We start from the raw sequence: 13847 nt of genomic DNA, 5'->3' as shown, positions 1-13847 counted from the left end.
GGCAGAACCGTCCCTCTGGAATGTGTGATTGGAAATGGGGAGACTTTAAATCCCTGTCCTGGACTCTCCATCCATCTTCAACACGCCACTGGTCAGGACGCTCAGAGATGAACCGCTGAACCAGGTGCCTTCATTCAGCCGGTCCTCCTCTACCTTTTTTAAAATAATAATAATAATAAATACCGGAGAATGCATGGAACCCAAAATCAGGCAGCCACATCACAATTTCAGCGAGGCAGTGAGGCATCCCGACCCTGCATCCAATTTAGGGAGAGATATGAGGAGCAGAGGAGGCAGAGGGCCCTTCCCCAAAAACAAAACAGATGCAGGATAATAAGTGTATTTCTGTGTGTGTGTGTGTGTGTGTGTGTGTCAGATCTATACATGGGCTATAAGGGGTGATAGAGTTGAAACATGGGTTGCAGCCTATAACCTTTCAAAAGGGAACAATCCAACTCTGTGATGGCCTTTTCCATGTTGACACGCATGGAAAAACCTCTGGAATCAGATGGCATTCACCCTCCGATTCCCTATCACAACGCCATTTGCTCACTTTCATTGTAATGGTGTAGTAGTTGGATATACAGAGTTCAAAATGACTCCCATGATATGGAAGGGGAGGTGGGGGCAGGTGATCTGGATGTTAATGTTACATAGTCTGCATGGGAGCCACGCTGGCATAATTTTGCTGAACTCTGTGAGTTATAAATATGACTGATGGCGATAGTCAGTATGTTGAATTACATTTACATATAGATTTACATTCCCATCAACATGTAATAATAGCACAAGCCTGCAGGTCCACGCACGCATACACCCAGCACATATTCCAGACTGGTAGTTAATATTTGTGTCTTATTGGGAAAGGTGAACACGCCTCGCATCCATCAGAGTCATAATAGTCCATCTAAGCGGTTAAACAAGAGCCCAGCTGGACCTTTTGTCTGCACAAAGAAGTACTACGTCCAAGAAGTCAGCCTGGATAATAACATTTATCATCAAAGTACATGTTTCAAAATGATGTAGTCACAGGGTTTTCTCTGGGAACATAATTACTGTCTGCATCCATAAGCTAATAAGATTTTGCATTACAGAATAGGTCAAACCATTTCTGTTACTCAGAGACCCTTCTTTTTTCTGCAAGTAATTTTGGGTGTTTTTGTAGACAGTGAATTGACATAAATAACCCGAAATGGAAGTGAAGGAAGGATGCCAAGATCAAATACCCAGTCTTAAGCAGGGCACTTTAGATCTCTGACTTTAAGGTTCTTGTCTAAAAGATTCTCTCATTACGTGACAGCAAATTCAACTTCTTCATATGAATTGTAAGATGTGAGCCTGGAGACTGAAACGGGGGAAAAAAACAAAAAAAACCTCAGAAACAATTTAGACAACCCAGGAAAAAACTGATTCATCTATATCTTCTATCTCTGCTATTGCTATGAGAAATTGAGATTTCCTGAGGCTCTGCTACAAACAGGCAACAACGACACAGGCGGCTTCACAGATTTGTTCATCTTAAGGCTTCACGGTAAATGTAAACACTCTTAGAATGAAACTTCATGGTCAATATGTGATAATTCTGCATCGCATCATAATCTTGTGTTATTTTGCTGACATCAGATTGTTTTATACAATTATACAATGACATTGTCATCAGTAGGGGATAAACTCAGAACTTGATGTAAGCAGTAGGGGTTTGAGGAGATTATTCTGGGGTGTATAATTGAAATGGGCGTTCCTAACTTCACAATGTAAAGGCATTTTTTTCAGGACATTACTAGTGAGCGAATCAGAATCAGAAATACTTTATTAATCCCGAGGGGGACACTCGGTGTTCCAGTTGCTCTTACACACAATAAAGCGGCAGAAAAATAGTTAAAGACCTATGAATAAAATAAGGAATGTAAAGTAGATAAATTATTAAGCACAAGAAAGATTGTTGACGAAATAAAGCTATGTACCAAGTGCATGTATTGAACTGAAGTTCACGAAAAAAAAAAAATGCACAAACAAACAATTCAAAATAAATATACAAGTCACCAGAAAAGCATCTGTGGATTTACAAAAACGCAAAAACGACTGCAGCACTTCTCGAGTTAATATATAGGAAAGCCGAATAAAGAAGTTACCATGGCAACAGCAATACCCGACTCCTGCTATAGCAGCAACGCACATTACAAATGTATCTTACATTAAGCTCAAGACAATCACTTACATTGTCCATGCAGCTCGTTCAGACAATCCATCTGACCGCAAACGTGGAAAGTGTTTAAGACTTTCTCTTTCTTCTTCTGCATAGTTTGTTAAATGTTCATTTATCTGCCAAATATATGTTAATAAACCATTTTGTTAGTTGTTTATGTAAAAATAACTGTATTTCCTCTTCCATGTAAAACGCGAAAAACTTTCAAATGTTTGGTGACTTTCTGCACTCAGGTGTGTTTACTAATTTCTTTGACCAATAAAAAAACCTTTGCCGAAGCTCACAACCCAATCAAAATTCTTCCCAACGGTATGTCCCGCCTTCCATCTTGTGATTGATTCGATCCTTTTTTTTTAAGTTGAAAATACGTCACGACCGGAGTTTATTTTTATTATTTATTTTTTTAAATATTGTTTACAATAAATGAATCATAAAATGAAAACTAAAATGCTACACAATTAGATAAATAGAATAGAAAATAATTAAATAAAGGGATTGAAATTAAAAGAAAAACAGTCAAAGTAAATAATAACAAGTACATCCTTGTTACATTTTATAAGCTATTTATATAACTAATAATGAATGGATTGAACTAGTATATACATAAAAATATAACTGAAGAAACACAAGGGGAAATGTCAATTTGACTAATTTAAGGCCATAAAAATAAAAACAAATGTGAGACTCATGAACATTTTTTTTATTTTTTACAATAATTTACTGCTGTCTCGTCAACATTGTCTGTGATTAGATAAAGTCTGTGGATTTAAATGGGCGCCTGGATTTGTGTCCTCAGTTTTCGGAGTAAATTTACATTATTTTATTGATTTTCCCGAAAACACATGACTTCATCTCAGAAAATTTAAACTCTTATTTCAAAATAAAAGTATTGCTCTCTGCCATTCTTTGAATCTCCGTAGTCTCCAGCACTGTCACAAGTTGAACCATGAAACTACACAAGTTGAACCATGAAACTACACAAGTTGAACCATGAAACTACATTTCTTTCTTGCAGGACTCAGTGAAACGTTACGCTCGGCCAACCTTTTTTCCCCCCTCGACGAACCCGGAAGTGTTTAGTTTGACTCCCTCCTGACTGGAGGCAGGAGAGCAGCTACAACTTACTATAACATCTCCTGTTTGTTGGATAACGGTAAGCTAAAGCCTGCGTTTGAATAATAAACACGTGCGTCGGTGGCTTTCAGTAGGGGGACATGAATTATAAGTGTATTTATTATTTCGTGTGTTTTTGTGACTGAAATGTTTTTTTGTTTACATCCAACCGGCTGCTCATAAACACGTGGACAGACAGGAGGCACACATGCTAACCAGGGACTGTCGACATGTGGAAGATACTAGATTATATCACTGCTAGGAGACAGTTTACTGAGTCCTTTTTGTGTTTTTTGGGACGAGATAAGCTTTTAGTGGCATTTAAACAGCTTTACACAGAGCCACCCTCTGCTAGCTCTTTAGCATTGAGCTAACAGATACCACAACAAGGACACCTGCAGTGTTTATGCATTATACATATAAAGCTCTGTGTTTACCTATTACACTGACATTTCTGCAGTGTTGCAAACACCATGGCAACAGTTTACATGCCTTTACTTCCAGTAGAGGATCATTATGACGTCATGACAACCCTGCAGAAAAATGATGTGCTGAAGTGCTTACAGAAGGTGGCAGAAACAATGAGTGCAATGTGTGCTTTTATTTTATATTTGTGATGAGTTGTTCTAATTTGAGTTGTCATATTTAAGCTGTGTTGGTATAATTTATTATGTAGGAGCACATTTAAGAATCAGAAATACTCTTTCTTTACATTTGCTTATGTTCACGATAAAGCAGTAAGAAATGTAGAAATAAGGACTAAACTAAGTGTAATGTAAGTAATTGGCTCATTTATATTTCCAAGTAAATACACAGGCCATCCCTCTGAAAGGTTTTTCACTAAAAGTATAAAATATAAACTGAAAAACTCTGAAAGTATTTCAGAGCAGAGGTTTTCACTTGTCTCCAAGATACTCATGTTGCAGCCCCATCCCACAAATATTTACTCCATCTCCCATTCATTCCCACTGAAGCCTGAACGGCAGATAAATACAAGCTTGTGTTTCCAGATGAAGCCTCCCCCTTTTTTTTTTTTCTCCATCTTTGCACCCACCAGCCCAGTGAATGTGTATGTCGCTCCATAGATTTTTTTCTGGTTGGTGTTTTGGAATTATAGAAAGACAACATACATTAAGAGCCTGTTTGAACCCGAGACAAACACGGACATGGTCTCTCAGTGACGAGCATTCTTTACTCAAGTTGTTTTTAAGCATATAAATGATGTAAACAATGCTGTAACATGGGATGGAAAGGGTATCCCTCGGCTTTTGCAGCGTAACAAATAAACAAACTGACTTGACTTGTTATCCACGTCAGGTACATTTTATTGAATTATATTTTTCAGGGGGGGGTAATGTGCCTTTTCTTCTTTTGTGGAAAAGCCTCAATAACATTAAAGGGACATTATTCTACATGTTGTGTCGACCACCGATCACTGTTGATGGGAAATGTTGTTAATCGGAGAGTTAAATTCCTCAGTGTGTGTCATGTTGACAGATAAGGCGATGTTTTCCTGCCGTCAGTGAGTTCAGGATACATTGTGAGCAAGAGGCCTTGCGCTGCCACATTTGTCATCACTGTACTCTCTGACCACGATAAACACGGCTGAAAGTCCGAGTCAGTCAAACACCGTTCTGTACGTCCCTTGCATTATGTCATCTTTGCGTATATTTTACAGTGCCATCTTCATTGTTTGTTGCCCAACTTGTATTGCTTGTCTGTTACTCATGAAAAGGTAAGACTAGAAAGCTTATAGCCTGTAATTCTTTGTCAAATGGTAGTGCTGCAGCCAAAAGGCGCTGAGGACATTGGCAACAATTGTGAGCATTGTTAAACTATAAATCTAACATGTAGACTGTATGTAGAGACAATGTTGAACAATCCCTTTAACCATGGCTATGACAGATTTAAGAGTCCAATTAGGCTTGAAGAGAGGAACCCACATGCACAGTACCAGAACCCAACAACAGAAGAAGGCCGTCTCTTTTTTATGATTTTAAATGTGAACATTTCCTCTTGTGAAATATCATATTAGAAAAGCCGATAAAAGATGCAACAAAGCTAACAGGGGAGTCGGGGCGATGTCAGTCAAGTAGAGTCCATATATACCCATATAGTTCTGAGCACAGCTTTGATTGGGCGGATTAAGTGAACACACCTGTGCCGGTGGACCATGTCTGTGCTGGGGGCTTTAAGTACTCCTACATCCACCAGTGTAAAACACAGCCAGTCATTTGTCAGCTCCAGGTCTCTGGGCACCGCTAAACTTCAGAACTGTCGCTCTCCCCCACCAGCCGGGCAAGACTCCTCTTTCTGTCCCTTTAATCCCTGGCGGCCGGCTTGTGACCATGTAGCGTGGCGTTTCTGCGGTGTGTGCGGTCTGGGAGCCAATCATCTCCAGCCATCATGGCACAGACACGCAGGACTGGACAGAGCAATGGGCCAGTGCCCCTTCTCTGTCTAGTGTGTGTGTGTGTGTGTGTGTGTGTGTGTGTGTGTGTGTGTGAGAGAGAAAGAAAGTCAGATTGTGAACATTTTCAAAATAGTGTTTTTTATCTTCCTAAGGGATAATTTACAGTTTGTTTAACTTACAGTGACCCCCCCTTATTGTGTCCTGTTAACGTCTGTTTACATGATTTAGCAGCTGATGAACCCGAATCAAGACGTCACTTTGAACGAACTCTTTGTCGAAGATTTAAAAACTGTGAGTGCAGAAGATCCACACTTCCTCAGCTGTGTTAACGAGCCCTCGTGGAATTAAAAACAAGAGCAAAGTCAGTTCACTTAAAGTTCTTGATGCTGGCCAGTGAAGTCATCAGAATTGTCCGATACTCCAAACTCTTTGATACCACGTGTTTTAAAAAGACAGCCAGTATCTTAAAGTTTAAAGGCATGGACATGTATAGAAATATTTCAGTGCTTTAAAACTCTGCATACATCAAATGATTACACTTAAGAACTGCGTTGATCAGTCAAATAAACCGTTCATTGATCGAAAGAAAATAATCTTTGAGTTATTTAGATTATAAATTAGAAGTTTTTTTAAACATAAGACGGTTTCAGCTTCTTAGAAAAATAGGAAAATATTTAAATTACTGCAGCTTGAAGTGTGTTTTAGTTTAGTCCCCTCGACGTTATGTTACATTTTGGACTTTATCTTCAGAAAAAGCCAGCTTGAATAATTCACTAAATTACAGTTTTGCAGATTGCACATATACGATCATGTGTAACTATCATGTGATTATTATTAACTAGAATACAATATAAATGTTGTCTAATATATTTGTCATCACATTTTTATTTTCTTGACTGTAGTGACTCATTCAGCTTCTTTTTGTTTCTTTTCCTGCAGGCGGCCTCTGCCACCGGGCTCTCCGTCTCCTCAAGTGTGTGTGTGTTGTGAAGGTGTGTGTGTGTGTGTCTGCTGAGTGTGTACTGTGAGATGTACTGTGCCTACCAGGACCGGGAGGAGTTGGAGGATAATCTTTATCAAGAGGATGGAGCAGACTCTGAGGGGTCCGAGGTCAACAGCGAGCTGGAGTTCCATCTCTACAGCCAGCTCCACTACTCCTCTAATGCGGGGGTCATGGGGGAGCAGCAGGAGGGGGAGGGGGAGGGCCAGGAGAGCCAGCAGCCTGAGGTGAGGTCATCAAAATGTCAAATACTTTGATACTTTTCAGATACCACGTGTTTTAAAGTGATACAATCTCCTTTTGTTTATTAAATGATCAAAAGAATCAAAAAGAACTGAAGCTTAATAAAACAGATTTTCAGTCATATTTGAACCCAAAGAGAGAAAGCACAGCGGTGGTCCATTCAGATTCACGTGTTGACTATTACTAATGTTTCTCATAAGGACACAATAGTTACACTGATGATTCTTACAGACAGAGTGCAGAGGAGGGGATGCTGTCTAAATAAATTGCCAATGTTTTCGTTCTGAAACGTTGCCAATGTATTTGTGTAATTTTGACAGTTTGCATATTTTTCTTGCAATTTTTGACCCAATATTGGCTTCCTGGACTTGTATTTTTGATGCCCTGGTATCGAAACAGGAATCACAATCTCTTATTGTATCAAAGTTTAAGATTCTATACAAAAAATATATTTTTGACAGGCATATGGAACAGAATTGTTTTAGGGGCATTCCTATGTATTCTGTAACACTGGGTGGATATGAGGAGGGTAAAAACACTGGGATTAGAAAACAAACTGGGGATACATTTGTTTATTAGTTGTAAATTATGTAATAATTTTATAAACTAATAGAGGCAACGTGAGAATGGGGTAGGGATATATACGTTTTACTTCTACCTAGTCCTTTTTGAACACTGTTACTTTTTTAAACTTTTTTTTTGTTATCTTATTGTAATTTTTGGTTTGAAATAAAGTCTTTGATTCATTTATTTATTCTGCTATCGTTGCATCTGTAGCCCGAGGTGACGGAGAAGACTGTAGACGGAGGAAGGGAACAAACTGGAGAGAAAAGGCCTCAGTCACCTGATTTGAGCAAAATAGAGCAATACCTGATGAAGAAGCAGAAGAAGAAGAAGGGAGAGAAAGAGAAGAAGGGGAAAAGTAACCCCAAAGATGTGAAGTCAAAAACTCTTTTTGAGCAAGTCATCGTTATCGACTCGGGCCCTGATGTCATCTCTATCTCTGATGGGGAAACCACCGATGAAGATGATGATGAGGAGGGGGTCTGTTCCTCAAAGGGTCAAGGCCTTGGCCGACCGCAGACTTCCACCCCAGCTGCGCAGGTACAGAGTGAACAGAAAGATACTAAACCGGGTTTGATTGATTGTGTTCAAGAAATGTGCTGATTGTTTGTTTTTACGATTTATTTTATGCTTTTTAAAGACACATTTCCAGCATGCATTGGGATTCCAGGTTTGCTTTCTTAAGGTGTTTTTACACATGGTATAAATCATGGAGTTTTGTGCATGTGTGAACACAATTTGACAAATTGCTCTACAAGACTTCAGCCACACTTTGTCCTCCCAGCCCCCGAGTCAGATTTTTATGCTACATATCTCAGGATAAGCTGTGTGTGAACAAAGCCTTTAAAAGTCAGGACAATTCACCTCGATCGAGGCACGGCTGGTGTTATTTTCTTGCTGCTTACCAGTACGTGTATTTCCATTTATCCATTAATACTGTGAATATGATCACCCCTGTCTGACAGGGAAATCTTTATGCTGCGAGGGACTAAGGCAATAAGCATCTTTGGGAAATTTCTCTGGCAGACCGTCCTGAAAATTTCACTTCCGACCTGTGGCTCCTTTGCCACGTTATTAAATGAAGGCAAAAACCCCCAAAATAGATCTTTACAAAAACGGCACTGGTGAAACGGCACCATGCACTGAATGCAGCAACAATGTAGGCGCCAGTAGATCGGTCTGTAGAGACTTGGGCTGGCAACCGGAGGGTCGTCGGTTCAAATCCTGATGTGGACCAAAATATTGAAGTTGGTTCGGCAGCAGAGTACTGCAGAGGCGCCCTTAAGCCAGGCACTGAACCCCTAACAGCTCTGGTGCCCTCCATGTGTAGCAGCCCCACTCTGACATCTCTCCACTAATGCATGTCCACAGGTTCTGTTTGTGCATGTGTGTGTGATTCGGGCCAATGTGTGTGAGAAGTCTCCAGAGTTTCCCTGAGGGATTAATGAAGTATGTAAGGTAACTGTACAGAACAAGGGAAACCCTCAGTTTTGGTACTTCTTGATCTAAGTGCAGCCTTTGTCAATGCAGAAGAAAAAATGCTTCATGACAAGCCAAGTGGGTGGGATAATCTGGCACAGTTGTATTTTTGGTGGACAACAGAGGCTATGTTGTTGCTGTCGGTGATACATAACGGGGCATCATCTGGAGTTCCTCAGGGTTGTGTTCTTGGACCGCCTGCTATCATAAATCTTAACATGCTTCCTCTGGTTTAATTTGTATAATGTTATAATAAACTTCTGGTGTCGCTGGAGAAAATACAGAATGTGTTGCTCTGTTGGGATCAGAGTTATCAGGACGAAAACCCAACTTTGGAAAAAGAGACTCAGATTTAAGGTTGAGCGCTACATTAAAGCAACGATTCTTAAACTGATAGCAGTAATAAGAGGTCTTATATCCAGACAAGATTTAAGAGAAAGTCCTTCATGCCTTTATTTCCAGCTGGGTGAACTGTTGTAATAGTCTCTTATCTGGTCTTACACTAAAAGAGAGTCAGAAAACGTCAGATTACAAAGACTGCTGCTGTAAAAGTTTCCTTAAGAACCAAGAGATCCAAAGACATTACTGCTCTTCTTAAACTTTTCATACTTGCAGCCTGTTATTAACTCCTAATGCATTTTATTTCAATACTAGGAACGCATTTGAAGCTTTGATCTTGGCCGCTTGCAGATGTATTGACATCTACAATTTGGTTGTTATTTGTTCTTTCAGGGAAACAAGGGAAGTAAGAAGCGTGTCAGTGCTCTGGTGACTGTGGACTCCAGCAGCTCTGATTCAGATTCAGAAAAGTCTGAATCGTCGGAGTCTTCTGACTCCTCTGACTCGGATGGTCTGGAGAACTGGATGATCCTGGGTCGAGGGAATCAGGATGGAGACCACTCCATCTCACTCAACCTGGAAGGAGGGTTCGTCAGCAACGCAGGTGTGTCTTTTTTTCTTCTTGTTCAGCTTCTTTTATAGCTGGTTTCACACATGCACTTGAAAAAAATTCCAGAATTTTTTTTCAGGACAGCCAACAGTGTTGCCTGAAGCGTTCCCTGTTAACGGGGAGGGGGTTGTCTGCAGAAGTGAAAAATGGCAGACAGCGTGACAAAGTCTCACACTGTATTGAAAATTACTTGCATCTTGTTAGTGGTGAATTTTCTTTGCGGGGAAGCCTTTATTTTAGAGATAGGACAGTAGATAGAATTTGAAACCGGGTAGAGAGAGGGGGGAATGAAAAGCTGGAAAGGAGCCACAGGTCGGACTGAACCCGGGCGCCCGCTCTTGAGGACTCAGTCTTTCGTACATTAGGCCCACGCACTAACCGCTAGGCTACCGGCACTATGCTAGTGGTGATTTCTCCTGAATACTACCTGCTGCTCTGTAACTTCAGCTTACCCTAACAGGGATTCTACTAGAGGGCTGGCAGACACATTCAGGTTCAGTTTTGTACATTTTCAGGAGTTTTTGTGCATGTGTGAAAACACAATGAGTGTGTGCAGTTTACCGTGCATTGTTCTGGCCTTTGTGATCATTTTTGGTGTGCGTGTACAACCTGGAGTTGGGTAATTTTTCACACGATCCAGCTCCATTCCAAACACTTAACCCTACCTGCAGCACGTTGATAAGAAGCGGGCACGGCGATGGGCTACACCGTGCGCGTGTTTGTATGCACACATGCAAGCATCTGTGCCTGCATGTTGACGAATTTGTAAGCTCTTAGCATTCCTGGCACCGTCTGCCCGGCCGCACGCTCCTCTGATGCATCTTTAAGTACGTTTGTGTGCGTTATGTATTGATATGTGCGTGAAGGCTTGTGCAGGTCTGAATATTTGTGTTTATAAAATATTCCAGTTTCTAATCAGCATGCATGTGTACGTACACACGCAGACCAACAGTCATAACACTAATGCCAAAAACAAACAAACGGAGAGACAACAACGCAGGAGGAGAGGGGAGGAGAGGGGAGGGAGTAATCAAAAAATGAATAAAAATGTTGCCTGCAAATCTCTTCAGATCTACACATTATCTTAACCTGCAGCCTCAGCAACCTCTGCAGCTCACTCTCCTGCTGCCCCCTATACCCCCCCCCCCCTCTACCTTACGCTCTCCCATCTCATTCTTTTATTCTATTTTCACTATTGTGTGCTCTCTCTCTCTCTCTCTCTCTCTCTCCCACAATCTCCCTCTGTCTCTCTCACTGTTTCTTCCTCATTTGAATTTCCCTGGGCTGATGTTTCTGCAAGAGTGCTCACTGCCTCCTCGACACACAACTGGGCTAGAGGAGGGGGTCTGGAGCTGGTGGGCAGGCTCGAGGTTTTGGCCTGGTTTTGGCAGGAAAGGAGGATTTTAGGTCTCTGTCTCTCTTTCTTTCTTCCTCTCTCGCGCGTCTGGCTTCTCTCTGTGATCTTTGGAGCTTGACCTCATGTCTGCACATGGGGGGTCATGGGTGTGGTGGGGAAGGGGGTCTTAAAACGGGGAGAATGGGGGAGGGTTTAGTCCAAATAAAATGAATTGAGGGCAAGGAAATTTGAGAGATGAGCTTTGAGTTTGGGGATGTGGTGATCCAAATTCGGAGCAGGGTTTGTGTTGTGCTTTCTCAATGGAAAAGTAGCTAAATGTTTCTTTCTTATTACCAAGAATCCCTAAAAAAAAAAAAAAAGTAATGAATATGAAGACAAAGCCTATAATAGCTCTCTCCTTAGTTTAAAAACGCATCACTTGGCCAGTCTATTGCACAGGGTGGTATTCTCATACAAGCTCTGTGGTTCAATTCACTCAAACCTGCTCTTAACACCAACATACGTTAATTCAATTCAATTCAATTCAAACCTTTATTTATTCTTGAAAGGACACTGAGTTTCCCTCATTTCCAATGCCGTCGAGATTACAAGCACAGTAAAACAAGCAAAACACCGAAAAAATCACATCAGAGTGACAACATGTATATGAATCTGTAAAACTGTTTACACACATTACACACTCCTCAGATGTTCTGGACATTCAGGCTCTGATTTTTTTTTACTAACTGGTCTTTCACACATAGACCCCACAGCTGGAGATTTATCAGTGGGACGGGTTCACACAATTTAAAAATACTCAATTAGGTATGTGAGGGGTAACGACTGGGTACCACATGAAGAGGAGGAGGAGGAGTCTTCTGTAATGATGACTGTTTTTGAGTTAACATCGATCTAACATGTTGAAAAAAAAAATTCCGTGGCGCAGTGGTTAATGCGTGCACCATGTACAGAGGCTATAGTCCTCCAAGCAGGCAGCCCAGGTTCAAATCTGACGTGTGGCTGTCCCCACTCTCTCTCTCTCTCTGGACATACACTGTAGACTGATTGTTTAATGAACGTAGGCCTTCATCTGCTTTCTGAGTTCTTGATGAGGTGCAGAAAGATCTTGGTGGACACCAGCTGTGTTGAATCATATCTGATGTAAAACCCTGTCAACACCGTCCTTCATACTACACCTGCCTGTACACAAAACTTGTTGTTGCAATATATTCAGACTGACATGTTCATTGCGAATGCTCATGTCTCGATAAACCGATAACATTTAGTTTCTGTTTACAAAGTTTAATTAGAAGAGGCGTTTAGCGCTGAAACAGTTAAGACATTAAAATTGATCGACACAAAATTAATCAGCACTCCAGAAAAGTTTTCAGATTTACACTTGATGCAGAAATGTCAGGCATGCTGCGTGAGCTATGGGACACAGAAGACAGACATTTCTCACATTTTAAACCAACAAATACCAGATTAATAAGAAAGATTAATGGAATATATTTATTTAATTCACACACACTCTAAAAAATGTGTTTGTTTTTGGTCCCATAGGTCAATATGTCTCCTCTTGTCAGTTGCAGGTTTAGGTCTTTTAGCCAAGATAGAATACAGACTTACTTTCTTCTGGGGTTTTTTAACATACTGCTTTTATTATATAAAGACATTGACATAGTAGCAGTTTAATTGTAGGTCTTTGAGATGTGGCTGCTTGTTTGGTCATATCTGCAGTTCCATCCATGACCCTGCAGGGCTGAGTGTTAAACCCAAAGATTGATTTCTGTTTTTAAACGCCATGATGTTTGTTGGCTCCTGTAGCCTGGCAGCATTGTTTGTTTTCTTCTCACATTTGTCTGAGAATGAGTGTGTTTGTGTGTTTGTGTGTGTGAGAGTGAGTAACAGGTTTGCACAGCAGTGACTAATAGTATTTGTACGCCTAAAGCCCATCTCAGCATCCCCATCAAATCACATTCACTACACTTAGCCTCCTCCTTTCACCGTACAGAAATTGAATCCTTTCATCCTCTTTTCCTCCCTCTCTTGTTCCGTCTCTCTCCTTCATGGTGTCACTTGTTCACATACTTTTTTACAATCTAATCTTTTCTCGCTTCCAAACATCTTCTTTTTATATATATATATAAAGTACGAGGACGCACACATGCTCACACAGGCCGAGCAAGCTATCTGACACCTGGCCGTGCAGGGGCAGCTGCTGGTGGGTGGATCTGGAGGAACACTGGATAAGGCAAAGAGAAAAGATAGCGGAGGAAAAAAAAGGGGGATGAGCGAGGGGCCTGTCCGGCAGCCATGCAGCAGCAACCACACGGAACAAGAAGAGGAAAAAGCCGGGCTTCCCAAAAAAAATCCAGCTCAGTGCCTCTCCCAGCCGGAGAGGTGTGCGAGTACATGCGCGTGAATGAACCCGGGGGTGTAGGCGGGGTGTGCTGGAGCTAAACTTGAATTGTAAGTGGTTAAACTTCACTCAGTGGTCACACTCTTTTTTTTTTTTCTTTTACTCTTTTTTTTTTTTCTTTC

At 41.0% G+C, this 13847-nt stretch overlaps 1 protein-coding gene across 2 annotated transcripts in view; it reads left to right on the top strand.

The window, feature by feature from the left end:
* The first annotated feature begins 3254 nt into the window (after positions 1-3254).
* Positions 3255-13847, top strand: part of zcchc7 (zinc finger, CCHC domain containing 7) — a 53381-nt gene continuing 42788 nt past the window's right edge. Inside the window, exons 1-5 of one of the 2 annotated variants that reach the window (XM_065958867.1) lie at positions 3345-3359; positions 5964-6023; positions 6672-6959; positions 7753-8079; positions 9751-9961. In XM_065958867.1, the coding sequence (XP_065814939.1) occupies positions 6762-6959; positions 7753-8079; positions 9751-9961 (736 nt within the window). In that variant the 5' untranslated portion in view covers positions 3345-3359; positions 5964-6023; positions 6672-6761. Of the gene's footprint in view, positions 3360-5963; positions 6024-6671; positions 6960-7752; positions 8080-9750; positions 9962-13847 lie in introns of both variants that reach the window. The other variant, XM_065958864.1, reaches the window with a different exon arrangement.

The sequence above is a fragment of the Labrus bergylta genome, chromosome 1, assembly GCF_963930695.1.
Source record: "Labrus bergylta chromosome 1, fLabBer1.1, whole genome shotgun sequence".
In the NCBI taxonomy this organism is placed as follows: domain Eukaryota; kingdom Metazoa; phylum Chordata; class Actinopteri; order Labriformes; family Labridae; genus Labrus; species Labrus bergylta.
Note: the sequence above shows the minus strand (reverse complement) of the source record. Positions and strands in the feature narration are given on the sequence as shown.